Here is a 14,032-nt window from a genome sequence, read left to right as displayed (position 1 = left end):
AAGTGTATAGCAGAATAGTAACTAAGTACGGAATACAAGAAGAAGAGACAAAACACAATCACAGGTACAAGTAAGCAATCACAAACATAGAGAATGCAGCAATCAAGTATGATGCATGTCTGGTCCTATACAAGCCATGAACTCATGCGTCGGTTGACTACCCGCAAACCGACGTTACCTAGGAACTAGTCTTAGATATGGTTTTCCGATTGCGTCTGTCCGTGCATACATGTCGATGTGGTTAGGAATACCACCAATTCATGACACAGGAAATTGTCGCAAAGCTTGATACAATAATAAGTGCAAAAAAGGGGGAAATAGAATTTTAATAGTTAGTAGGTAATACCCGCCTCCAAACAACCTCTTGCACATTGGGGTTTACAGTTCTTTTTCCGCGGCACATCTCAAATGAAATTTATCTCTAAGGGACTTCTCTGTCCTTCTTTTATAAAAACATGTGCGCAGTCTTTTTCTTAAAATATCTCAGCCTTATCACATTTTACAATTCTACCCTTTTTACTTAACTTCTCTTTTTACTATTTTGTTTAGGTTTTTAATGATACTTTTGCCACTAATGTTATTACTTTACCATTATACTCACATATTTTTACTACAAGATCTTTTTACCTTCGTTAAGTTAATTAATCATTTTTAATTTTGTGCTTTTATACCTAAATTTTTAATTTTTGCACCTAAATACTCTAATTTTACCGTTCGACCTTGTTTAGCGTCAAAATTTTACCAGATTAATCCTAGTAGTTTTCTATGGCCAAATTACTCCTAATATTTTTGTTAAATGTCAATTTTTACCACTAGGGACCTAAAAACCAATTTTCCTTTATTAATTTATTTACTTGCTCTAATTACCGCTTTTTACTATTTTACTTCTAACTTTTACTAAAACTTTTATTTAGACTTAAAACTTTATTTTAAATATCACTTTGACCCAAGTAACTTATATAACTATTATTTTACTCCTAGATCTATTAAATTTATAATTTTACTTATATCTTTTTTATATTACATTTTTAGCCATCTTTTTATCCGAAATGACCATAACACCAGTTTTATTTTTACCTACTTGTTCTATAGTATTAAAACTATTTTTCTAACTTTTTTTAACTCTTTTTCACCATAATTTTTGTGCTCTTAGTGGCTGAAATTTTCAAAGGCGCAATTTTATATTTTTCTCTACTTTTAGTGACGTTTAAGGCTTGAAACCCAAGTGCTTCCATCCTTTGGGCTGTTACCACACAAAATTCAGAGGCAATTATACCCTATATTACACATATTTATCAAACCAAAATAGAGGTAAATCACATAATTTCTAAATTTTTAAAACAAGCACAAATTCACCACAAAGTGGCTCATATGAACACCGAAAATAAGTACAAACATATTCTAACTAATCCAAATCCTTACCTTTTATTTAATTCAGTTCTTAGACTTTTTACACACTAGAAAATATGCACACAAAGGCAGAGGCATGGCTGGTGGTGGTACAGTTTCGTTTTTGGCCAAAATGGGTCACAAAAAGTGTTAGAATTTGATTACTTTGAGCTTAAATTTGTATAGCTCCTTAGGTGTGCTCCATATGGGTTTCAAGAGAGGTTTTTTAGACACATAAGAGGACAAAAATTCATCATGATCACTGCTGAAAAAACAAAAAAGAACAGAGAAGGAACAAGAGTTCACCTTGCTGAATTTTCCGTAAAAACACGAGAATTAGTGAAAACGGATAAAGAATTGTGTATGTATGTCTTAGATTCTTGAAGAACACTTGAAGAATAATGAAAGAAAAATAGGAATGAGGGTTGGGATGTGGAAAAGGAGTGCAAAATTTCACTATTTTTCTATCTTTAAAACACGGTAAAAAAAGGTAACAAAATGCATAGTGTTTGTGAATTTTGTGATCAATGTTTCCTTAAATAAAAATTTGAGTCTTGGTTGAATTAATTATAGTAAAATAGGCTGAGAATTTCATGATCAAGGGCTGGGCTTTAATGAAGAAGGGGCGTGAAAACGAGGAAGCTTGATCAACGCTTGCGTGTTGAGCTTATCCACAGTTAACCGCAGTTAATTATTCGGGGTTAAAAACACATCAAAGAGGGGTGAGAAGCTAAGATAATCTCATCCTAGAGGCTGAAAGAGAGAGGCGAGCTACTTGGGTGGTAATTAAGAAAATTTGGGGTCTCTAGGAGTTGTTTGCGGAATACTAGTCAGAAATTCGGTTCTGTGTGACTTTTGCCGTGGGGTAACATAATTAGTGGTTAAGATTTATTCTTGAAGAAATAAATCATAAATGAATGGCTAAGATTGATATTGGGACAAAATTAACATAGTAGAAATTATTTTTACTACTGGTTCCGAAGTTTTTGGTTACGAGAGTTTTTTTCAGAAAACCTTCACTAAAAGTGAATTTCCGTCTCAAAAAGTCTTTAGTAAGAAAAATAAACTAATGGTTAGCTAGTATTTATTATTTACTAGTCAAATTTGACCTAGAGGGATTAATTACCGTCATAAAGTCAATTTTGGCCTTATAATGATCTTTTTCTATTTAATTTTTTATTTTTTTATTTTTTCCCTTTAATTTTGGTTTTTTTTTTTTTACTATTGGGCCTACCTCATTATTTCTTGTTGGGACATGGTTTAGAATTTTGCAAAATAAATTTTAAATAGCGAGAAAAGTCTGTTTATCAAAAATCGGGTTCTTACAAGAGGCAGAGAGAGACCACGCGAGGCAGAGAGAGACTGAGAGAGACAGTCCGCTTCCCTTCCCTTTATCTGGTGGGTTTAGCAATGACGCCAATCATGAAGGAGGTGCTGCATTCGAGCTATACTATGACGATGGTGACAGAAGCAATTCACAGCCTCAAGTCGTCGTAATCTTCACGCTCCACGACGGCGGACAACGCGCTCGCCATTATGTGTGTCATCGACTTGTACTTTTTCACTGGCGACCTGAACGAAGCTGCTAACCATGTGAGTGAATTGCTTCTGCTTGACAGACGAAGTTGATAAGCCTCTTGGCCAACCGCGTCGGGGAGGTGGCGAGGGCCATGGGGAATTGAATAGAATCAAAAATTGGGGAAGAAAGAGAGAACGGTGTGAGTGTTGAGAAGAGAGAAAGAGAGACTAAAACTCTAGTCCTACTACTAACAACAACCATAGGGAAATTTTTCTCTGAAAAATATTAAAAGGATGATTTAAATACTAAATGAAAAGTTGGGAACAATTTCGAATAAAAAATGAGGTTAGAGACGATTTTTATTTTGACCTTAATCCTTAGTAATCAAAACACTATTTATGGATTTTTCACTGACATAAAATAAAAAAATTTATTATTTCCTTAAACCCAATTTTACAACTTTAATTTTCTAAATACGATTTTTTTTTTTGGCATTTAGAGCAAGTTTGCCGCAACCCGGCGAACTTCAATATGTTTCTTCATAAGTGAGAAAAAAATAGTTAGAAGGTTAACAATGACAACCATTATCATCGTATCCAAAGTACACAAGAGTACACAGGAATAAGTCGATTTTTTTTAGAAATAGTAATTTTTTTAATTTCTAATTAAAAAAATCCTTGTTAAATATGGCTTATTTATGTGTACTTGTATATTTTTGGAAATGATGATAATAGTTGTCATTGGCGCCGGCAATATTGAAAAAGCCATACTTGTTGTCTGTGTACTTTTGTGTACTCCTATATACTGTTTAGAGACCTATATACTATTTGGAGACGATGATAATGACTTAAAAATTTGAATATCCGAAAATTTGGGTGAAGTTCGCCGGGGTTAAGCGAACTCGAGGTAATACTCAAAATAACTCTTGAAATTTAACCACAGACTCAATTTGATCTTCCAATTTTTAATTGACCCAATTTATACCTTGAAATTTTAAGGCGTGGCTCAGATTGACTTTTCCATCCAACTCTGTCACCGGAGTGATGACGTGGTATCCAGACCTCACCACATGCCTCTTATTCTTCCTCTCACCATCGTCATCACCACCTCCCCTCTACCAGCACTCTTGCTCTCCCAACAAGTAACAGCATTCACAACCCACCAATACCCACACATTTTCACCACTACTTATGAAGGGTCTTTCTATTATCTGATCATTCTCTTTCTCACCATCACCATCACTATCACCATCTTTCCTCTACCAACATCCTCCCTCCCCAATAAACAATATTAACAATCACTAATATTAACAAATCGAAGAGAAATAGTAAAAGAAACACAACACCACACTTTAGATCTCTCTTAATAAGAACACAAAGATGGGTGCAATGGGTGACGGTGCTTCGAATTTGGGACAATGGGTGGTGTGACCTTGTGATTGATGGTAATATTGAGAATGCATTGCTCAACATGTATGCTAAGTGTGGTTACATGAAAATGGGGTTCAAAATTTTCAACATGATTGTGCATAAGAATGTTATTTCTAAGGGTGTCATTATTTAAGGCATGGCGATGAATAGTCACAGCAAGCAAGCATTGCATCTCTTTTCACAAATGGTGGTTCATGGAGTTGTCCTTAACGATGTCACATTTATTGGTTTGCTGTTACAATCATGAAGGAATGGTGAGTGTAGGTGTTATGCTCTTCAAAGCTTTGGTAGTAAAAATGGGTGGGTGCTGGTGAGTTGTGAATGTTATTGTTTGTTGGGGAAGAGACAGTGTTGGTAGAGGAGAGGTAGTGATGATGATGGTAAGAGGAAGGAAGAGAGGCATATGGTAAGGTTTGGGTGCCACGTCATCACTCCGGTGACAAAATTGGACGAAAGGGCCAATTTGAGTTACGCCTTAAAATTTCAAGGTATAAATTAGGTTAATTAAAAGTTAGAAGGTCAAATTGAGTCGGTGATCAAATTTCAGGAGTCATTTTGAGTATTAACTTGGCGAACTCTATATAAATTATAGAGTTCGCCGAGGGTGCGATGAACTCGTCCTAAACAAAAAAAATCATATTTAAAAAATTAAAGTTAAAAAATAGAATTTGAAAAAATAATTTTTTTTAATTTTATTTTAGAAAAAAATCCCAATACTTATTCTAGTATTTAATAAGATTTAACTATAAAAATAACGTGTTTTAAGTATTTTTTTATAAAAAATATCTAATATTATAAATAGATTAGTAGATTTTTTTAATTTTTTTTATAATCTCATCGAAAATTAGTTATTATGATTAATGGATCACTTTTTTAAATTAAACTATTAATATAAAATTTTATAAAAAATTAAAATTTAATTTATTAAAATGATACAACACTCTTTAAACTTTATATAGTATTTATAAATTTTTAATTTATTACTTTAATATATGTTCAAATAATATATTAACTAAACTCTGTACAAATTAAGTCAATGAACTATAGTCAACTAGCTATAACTCAAATGACATAGTTTTTCCGTATTCACCTAATAAGAAGTCGCAGGTTCGAGTCTCTCTATCTTTGAGAAAAAAAAAATCAATGAACTATAACTCAAATGACATAGTCTCTTTATTCTTACTTAAAAGGCAAAGGGTTAGATGGTTCTGGAAGTTTTGGACCATTAAATGGTCGCATAACAAAACATATTTTTTAAGGTTTTTAATAGCTGCTAAATAATTATTTTCTAATTTTAATTACAAATTAACCCCATATATTTTATTTAATTATAAAAACTATTTTTTTTATAAATTATTATTTTATCATTCATCTATTATATTTATTAACAATCAAAAACAAAAACAACAACGAATTAGATCTTCAATTGATCGTAATAACTTTTTGACAATCCTAATCGATTAAAAGTTTATCTTTGATCCGTTACATCCCTCGGGCATTGTGAAATCGTGTTTCAGAGAGAATCAATCGATTGAATTTCAGGTTTTCCATAACTCAATCGAATGGATTGGACTTCAGGTTATCACAAAATAATCGATTAAAATTACAAGCTAAGGCAGTATGATTTTCACAAAAATCAATCGATTGGTCATATTACCCAATCGATTGAACGATGACTAGAATGTGAGTTTTTTACAATTCAATCGATTGTGTATATTACCCAATCGATTGAAAGCTTCAAAGCAACTTGAGGTCTCACAATTCAATCGATTGGTTGTGTTGCCCAATCGATTGAAGTCTTCATTGCAATATGGATTTGCCCAATTCAATCGATTGGTTGTGTTACCCAATCGATTGAATTATGCACTACGCCGTTCTCATTTTTCTTATCGTTTTTATAAATTATTATCTTATTATTCATCTATCTTATCTTTAAAATTCTATCTTCAATTTTTAAGTTTTTATTTTGATTTAGATACTCTAATCTTATCTTTTCTTTAATATTAAAATTATAAATTGGTGAATAATTTATCACCAATTATTCAATCCCACAATTGGAATCGTATATCAATCTCTTTTATTATAAAAAAATTCATTGTTTTTCTTTCGGATATCCATCTACTTAATATCCAATTTTTTTCATTCTTTATCCGTCTATTTAATATCCAATATTTGTTCATCATTAATTGATAATCACAGTTGCAACAATCAGCAAAGGTCCAATCAATTTTTTCATTATAGTGTTCAAAAAACAATCCACCACTTTTATTACAAAATCGAGGTCAGTGAATAGAATCTCTAATTTTGCAATTCTTCGTTTTGATACTTTATTCGTGAAATTGATTGTGTAATAAAAAATATTTATTTTATCTTTTAATAATTTACAGACATTCAGAAATACTAAAAAGTAAATAAATTTTATTATTTTTTATTATTAATTAGCTAGCAATTAGGGACGGACTTAGAGGAGGGCGAGTAGTGGCCTCGGGACCCCCAAAATTTTAAAAAAACTATACTTATATATAAGAAATGTGTTTAAAAAATAAAAGAATATTATGTAATTTAATAGTTTTATATGTTTTATTTTTCACTATATAATGGATTTATGTCTTAACTGTTTAATTCACTAATATTTTTTACCTAACTAATTTAATATCATACCCTCAAGTCTTTGTACCTTTCAAATTAATTTTTACATAATAATCTCTATATTTATTTTTAAAAAAATCTTTTATTTTTTATATTAATATATTTAAAATTCATATTATTATATTAATAATAATTTACGTAGTTATATTTTGGTAATCACATTATGTACTTTAGATATTATTTTCTTGTAAAAAAATACTCATTTTTCTTCTAAATTGACGTTGATAAAACAAAAATTTTATAAATATATCTTATATCTTGTATTCTATAAGGTACTGTGTCTTTCAAATAATTAATAATTTATAATTTATAATTTATTTTCAAATTTTTTAAAATTTTTGAAAGAATTAATTTTAATTAATAAGATATGTGATAATTTTTACCTAAACACATTACAAATTATTGGTATTTTATTATTTTATAATGTACTATTGATATTGTTATATTTTTATGATGTAATTATCATATTAAAAATAAAATTGTGAAAAAAAATTATAATTATAAATATATATTTTGATAAATATTTTAAAAAAACTAACTCTAATAACTATATGTTAATTATTTTTATAGAATAAAAAAATTATTTTAAATTCGGCCCTCCATATTAAAATTTCTGGATCCGTCCCTGCTAGCGATATTAGAAGCTATTTATTTTTTGTAATGATATAAGACGGAGTGTACTGAAATTTTTTTTCATTGGACATTTTTAAGATGTCAGATATATTTACGGACACTGAAATGGATGAGCAATACTAGGAGGACGATGACATTAACCAACAAGAAGAGCTAGTTTGTGACCAAGATATGATGGATGAACAGAATGAATTCGAACAAGATTTCGGAGATGAATTTACTGAGGGAGCATATTTTTCTGAATCTGATCCGTCAAAAGATACCCTTGAAGCTGCTTATGCGGTTGACTCCGTGTAAGACATTACAACTTTGAATTTCAGTGAAAATTGTGTGGAGGAAATTGGTAAGTATCACTTTTCTACTTTGCAGCTTGCATTTGGTTTTTATCTGAAGTACTCAAAGTTGAAGGGTTTTAGTGCAAGGAAGAGTAAGACTTTCAAGAATAGTATTGGTGAGATTTACAAACAAAAGTTTGTATGTCATAGGCAAGGATTCAGGGAGGAGAAATGTTACACGATGGAAAAAAGGAAGAAGGAGCCTAGATTGGAAACAAGAACTGGGTGTGAAGCCCGAATGGATGTTAAATTTGTACCTGAAACTAGAAGGTGGCATATCTTTTATTTCTCTGATGAACACAACCATGATCTATTGGATACACAATTTAGTGCTATGTTGCCTGCTCACAGAAAAATGACAGAGGCAGATATTATGCAAATGATGAACATGCTAAAGTCCGGGATTAGCACTTCACAGATATTTGGTCTTCTACCTAGTCAAGCAGACGGGTATGAATTTGTCGGCTATGGTCCCAGAGATATGTACAATGAGATTGCTCGGCAAAGGCATCAAGTTCCTGGTGATGCAGCACAAGTGTTGAAGAAGTTGGAGGATATGCGGTTGAAAGGATACACAATTATATTTCAAGGCGTGTCATGATTCAAGAGGTTTATTACGTAACTTGTTCTGGTCTGATGGGATTAGCCAACTAGACTACCAACTCTTCGGAGATGTCATTGCTTTTGATGCTACGTATAAGAAGAACAAGTATAGTTGTCCATTAGTCATATTCAGCGGGGTTAACCACCACAACCAAACAATTATTTTTGTTGCTGCGTTAATTGTGGACAAAACTACTGATACATATATTTGGCTCCTGCGTCAGCTCATGTTTGCCATTAAGGGTAAGACCCTGACCTCAATAATAACTGATGGGGCCATGGCAATTAGGAATGCAGTAAGAGATGTATTTCCTGAAGTCAGACATAGATTATGCGCTTGGCACCTTATTCGAAATACGACTAGCAATGTCAGAAATCCATCGTTTACATCTAAATTCCAAAAAATCATGTTGGGAGACTACGAGATTTCCGTGTTTAAGCATAAGTGGGTTCAGCTTATTGAAGAATTTGGCTTTGAGGATAAGCCTTGGGTGAACAACATGTATGAAGAGAAGCATATGTGGGCTACTGCAGATATAAGAGGTAAGTTTTTTGCTGGCTTTAGAACTACCTCAAGATGTGAAGGTTTACACTCAGTTATGGCAAGGTATATGGGGTCGCAGTATGATTTGACAAGTTTTGTAGAGCATTTTCAAAGGTGTGTTGCACACTTGCGCTTTAAAGAATTTAATGCTGATTATGAATCTACACGTGGGGTGCCCGTTATGCAGACTTGTATAGAGCTGCTAGAGAGATTTGCTGCTGAGGTATACACTCATGAGATATTTCTGTTGTTTCAGCCATTTTTTTCTAGAGCTGGATCAATGCGGGTACTAAACATAGAGAATAACAATGATTGCTCAAAGTACATTGTGTGTAAGCATGGGAGGCCCGATTTTCTATGGACCGTTGAATTTCGTCAAGAAGAAATGATCTTCATGTGTTTCTATTTAAGAATGGAGTCATTTGGAATTCTTTGTGAACATTTGTGAGATTCTCCCATCATTAGTGTTGGATAGATGGACAAAGAAGGTGAAATCAGCACTCAATGATGCAAGTGGATTCACCAGGGATGCTGTTGTTATTAGTCGTCAACGTGTCTTGATGGAATTTTCTAAACAATTGGCTGCTGTTGCTGCTAAAGTCCCTGAGAGATTTCAAGAGACACGTGACATTATTATGGGGTTGTATTCATCTTACAAGATTGCAGACGAAGGCACTACGCAACCTCAGTCAGGTGTAGCTAAAAGTAGGAATCATATGTGCATCAAACCAATATAGGCTCAGGACAACCATCTAAGAAGAAGCGGCAACGTTGTAGTGTTTGTCAAATGGAAGGACATAAGAAGACAACATGTCCTTGGCAAAAGGATATTGACAACAACGTTATGGAAGATGAAGCTAATGGTTCAGATAACAGCGACATATATACCGAACCGACTCCTGATTTAGATAGTGATAATTAGCAACCTCCGTGAACTTAATATTTTTGCGTATGGAATCACTTACATATTCATGTTTAAATTTTTTTTTACTATATTAATAAAATTTTCTATATTCTTCCAATATTCGTGCTTATATTTTTAGTTGAAATGATTGTCAAATAAATCTTGGTTAGACAATAATATTTCCAGTTTGAGAATCCACTTTAAAACAGTTTGAGAATCCACTTTAAAACGTTGCCGTTTTGGCCTAAAAAATTATTTTTTTTTACTATCCGAAGCCCACTAGCCTAGACCCCCCTCATCTCCTCTCCTCTCTCAAAAAATCAAAGTTGAAACTTGAAAGAACAAACAAAAGAGGAAAAGAAGAACCCTAGCAGACTAGCCCCCCAGCCCCGTAGCACGCGCCTCCGCAACCACTGCAGCCGCCACACCCATTGCAGCACCCGCACCCAAAATAACCCCACAGCCCTACAGCCCCGCGGAACCCACATCCACCGCATCACCTCTCCTCTGTTCGAGCGTGCTCTCTCTCTCTCTCTCTCTCTCTCTCTCTCTCTCTCTCTCTCTCTCTCTCTCTCTCTCTCTCTCTCTCTCTGTTTGCCGGTGTCGCGCCGTTTCCTCTGTCGTCGTCGTCACTTCCCTTCCTCTTCGTCGTCGATAAGTACTGTGATAGTAGTTAATTAGTTATGCTATGTAGTTTGCTGAGTTAATTCGTCACTCCCCTCTGTGTAGTTTGCTAAGTTAATTCGTCACTCTCTTCTGCATCTGGTGTTCCCTTTCTCTAAATTATTTATTATTTTTTGCTAATTTAATTTTATTGTGGAGTTTGCTGAGTTTGCTGATTTAGTTTGCTGAGTTTGCTAATTTAGTTATATTGTGGAGTTTGCTTATTTATTTTGCAAATTTTGTTCATAATTTTCCTTATAATCTCCAGTGAAGATCTTTGGTTTGTTATACATATTAAATGGTTATTTCTTTTCAACTTTTTCCCATCTAATTTTCAATGATTGTGATAAAGTCATTAATATTATTACCTTGTCTTTTATTCAATGCAGAGGCATGTGGTGTACTTTTACGAATTAGTACAAAAAAATAGAGTATAAATATTAGAGATTTGTAAAAGTTGCTCACCTTATTGTTACTCTTTGGTTTAAACTCAAAAGTCATATCTATCCACTTCATTATCCAAGTTGCAGAGTTTTAGCTTGAACTACATTGAGGTATATCTTTTGGCCTTTAATTTTGTAGTCATGAAATTGTTTATTATACTCTTGAATGCCATCATCCTTGTAAATGTTCGACATGATGATTTGCTGTAGTACGTTTGCCTGATTTCAATTAACTAGTTAAATAATAGAAACAAAAAATCCAAAGAAAATAAAATTATAAAATTTTTTTATGGCCTTACTAGGGTCTTGATAACACGTTCACGATAGTGAATTCTGTCATCATTAAAATGGGTGTCCAAGTGATAAATCGTACGATCGTCAACCGAGATTATCATTAGATACCAATGGTCATCCTCTTGAATAGGAACATAAACCTAGACCATAAAATTTGCCCGTGTGTTATGTATGTTGATAAGGAAAAACTATTGTAATTTAACAAAGAATATCAAAAAAAAATCTTACAAATTTTAAATCAGCAGTAGGTTGCATAAATTTGTATATATAGTGTTGCATCTTTTGCTCTAAATGTATCTTGCTGAAGACATCCACCTAAAAACATTAATGCATTCATATAATTGTGACTACATGATAATGCATGGTTCTTTATTAGCATTACATTTATAACTTATAATCAGTAAAATTATCTTGTTAGGTGTTATAGAACATACCACAAATTTTGGTGGATGTTGTCATGTTGTCTTGAAACTTATATAAGATTGCTCATCAGTGCATCTCATTGCCACTAATTTAAGAATCTGAACCATAATCCAAATATATTACTAAATTGTGCGAAAAATCAAATGTAAATTAATTAATAGATGATTTGTGTACCTTATCCATAATGGGTCTGTCAGGTAGAAAATGATCAAAGTCTGATCTAGTAGCTCTGATTGTGTCTGTTACCACAAGTTCTTCACTGTTTCAATTAAAAATCAAAACACATTAGATGTGTCCTCATTGATTGACAAAACGGATAATATCAAAATAACTTACGATAGATCTAGCGAGGCTGAAAATGCATATGCACAGGCCTTTATCTGATCTTCCAAAAGACCCGTGGTTGGAGTTGGCATAAATTTATACTTCATTGACTACAAGGTTTAACACAAGAGTATTAGCAATACTCATTGTAGACTAGATGGTTAATTAGCACTACTCATAACAAATTAGATAATTAAAGATTGGTGCCTAAGAGGTAATTATGTTGGTGATGGAAAAGAAATAAATAGGTCTTCTATAGTCTTCTGTGGGTTGGCTCAGTGCATAAGACACCTTGGATTTATTGAATAATTTTGGCTCAATCTTTGGCTTTCTAACTCTGGTTGGGGGAGTGAACGGTAATTTTTTATGTGTTCCTATAATAGTCTTACCCTAAGAAAAATAATAGGTTAGTAAACACTTATTATCATGTTAGGAATATACTAGTAAAAAATATGATGCATGAATTTTACTACACATGCATATACCTTTGATATATTTTTCTTTTTTGTTGTGACTCTTATAGTTGGGGATACTGGTTTGTCTATATTGATTTTGATGTTGAACGCATTATCGTGAGTGAAAGTCCTCTTGTCCAGTTCAATAAGATCATCCTCATCGTCTGATATAGCAGTATGAATATCAATATCCGAACTCTTAGCCTTCAATCTATTTGAGAATGGACGTGTCTTTTGTGAAGAAAGTTTGGTCGGAGTCTTGAAATCATTGTTTAGACTTAATTGTGATATCATTGTCTCAATGCGGCTTACAGCTTCAAGGATTTTATCAATTTTTTCATCCCGAGCCATGTTTACAACACTCATTGACTGCAAACATTTTAGGTAAAATAATTTCATATAAATGTAAAAATACAAAAGAGTGGTGGTTGTTTTGATGAGATTGTCAATGGAATAAGACAAAGATTTCTCTAATCACATCTAATAGCCTAAAAATGTTTATAATATATAAAATGTATTACATAATATCAATTACATTACTATTTGCCAAATTAAATTACCTGCATGCTAAGGAGGACCTCTTCCACTTTACTAGATAATTCTTCACTTTTATTTAGATCCTTGTTTTGAATAACATCTTCATTGATAACTAGGTCATCCTATAGAAAGAAAACATAATAGATTAAATTACTCATAATATATTCTACTAAAAATTAAAAACCTATTACGTCTTACCTTAGCATTAGGAATCGTAGTTCCAATTTGATCACCAAAATCAAGTGTGATAAGATCACAATCTGTAGCCAGTGACATATTCTGTGTATTACATGCATCATTGGGGACTAAATCTTCGTTAGGAGAAATATCCATGATTATTATCAATGGAAGAATATTGTATAAGTAAATTTGGTTGAAAGAAAAATACTTAAAATAATTTGTCAAAGTATAAAAAATTAGTCGGATTGAACACATATATATACACCCAATAAAGATAATCAAATTTTAATTCTATCTTTTTTTAAACTTTTAAATTAAGTGAACAATTCTAAAATTTTTTATCTCTTTTAAACTTTTAATTTAAGTGAACAATTCTAAAAATTTTTATGTTATCTTATCTTTTGGTTAAAATCAAAATACAAATTGAATTTTATCTTCATTTTTATTTTACAATTTAACAAAGTAAATTTTATTAATTCATATGATTATATCTTATCTATAATTATTTTTAAGTAGATAAATACTCAAATAATAATAATAATAATAAGATTAGACGGATCACTAATAATTAATTAAACTAGTTGAATAGCAATATACGTGTTCAAGCACTTACCAATCGATTGAAACAATAATTGAGGATACTTCAATCAATTTCATTAACAAAATAATCGATTGAATCAGCACTTGAGGATACATCAATCGATTTC

At 32.1% G+C, this 14,032-nt stretch overlaps 1 protein-coding gene across 1 annotated transcript; it reads left to right on the top strand.

Annotated features, from left to right (window-relative positions):
* Positions 1-7,794: 7,794 nt before the first annotated feature.
* Positions 7,795-10,024, top strand: LOC112742483 (protein FAR1-RELATED SEQUENCE 5-like). The gene is made up of 5 exons (XM_025791722.1): positions 7,795-7,902; positions 7,990-8,516; positions 8,602-9,434; positions 9,568-9,795; positions 9,840-10,024. The coding sequence occupies exons 1-5, from the start codon at positions 7,795-7,797 to the stop codon at positions 10,022-10,024; spliced, it is 1,881 nt and encodes a 626-aa protein (XP_025647507.1).
* The last annotated feature ends 4,008 nt before the right edge of the window (positions 10,025-14,032 follow it).

The sequence above is a fragment of the Arachis hypogaea genome, chromosome 14 (assembly GCF_003086295.3).
Source record: "Arachis hypogaea cultivar Tifrunner chromosome 14, arahy.Tifrunner.gnm2.J5K5, whole genome shotgun sequence".
Taxonomy (NCBI): Eukaryota; Viridiplantae; Streptophyta; class Magnoliopsida; order Fabales; family Fabaceae; genus Arachis; species Arachis hypogaea.
The sequence above is the reverse complement of the archived record's forward strand: the minus strand, read 5'-3'. Positions and strand labels throughout refer to the sequence as shown.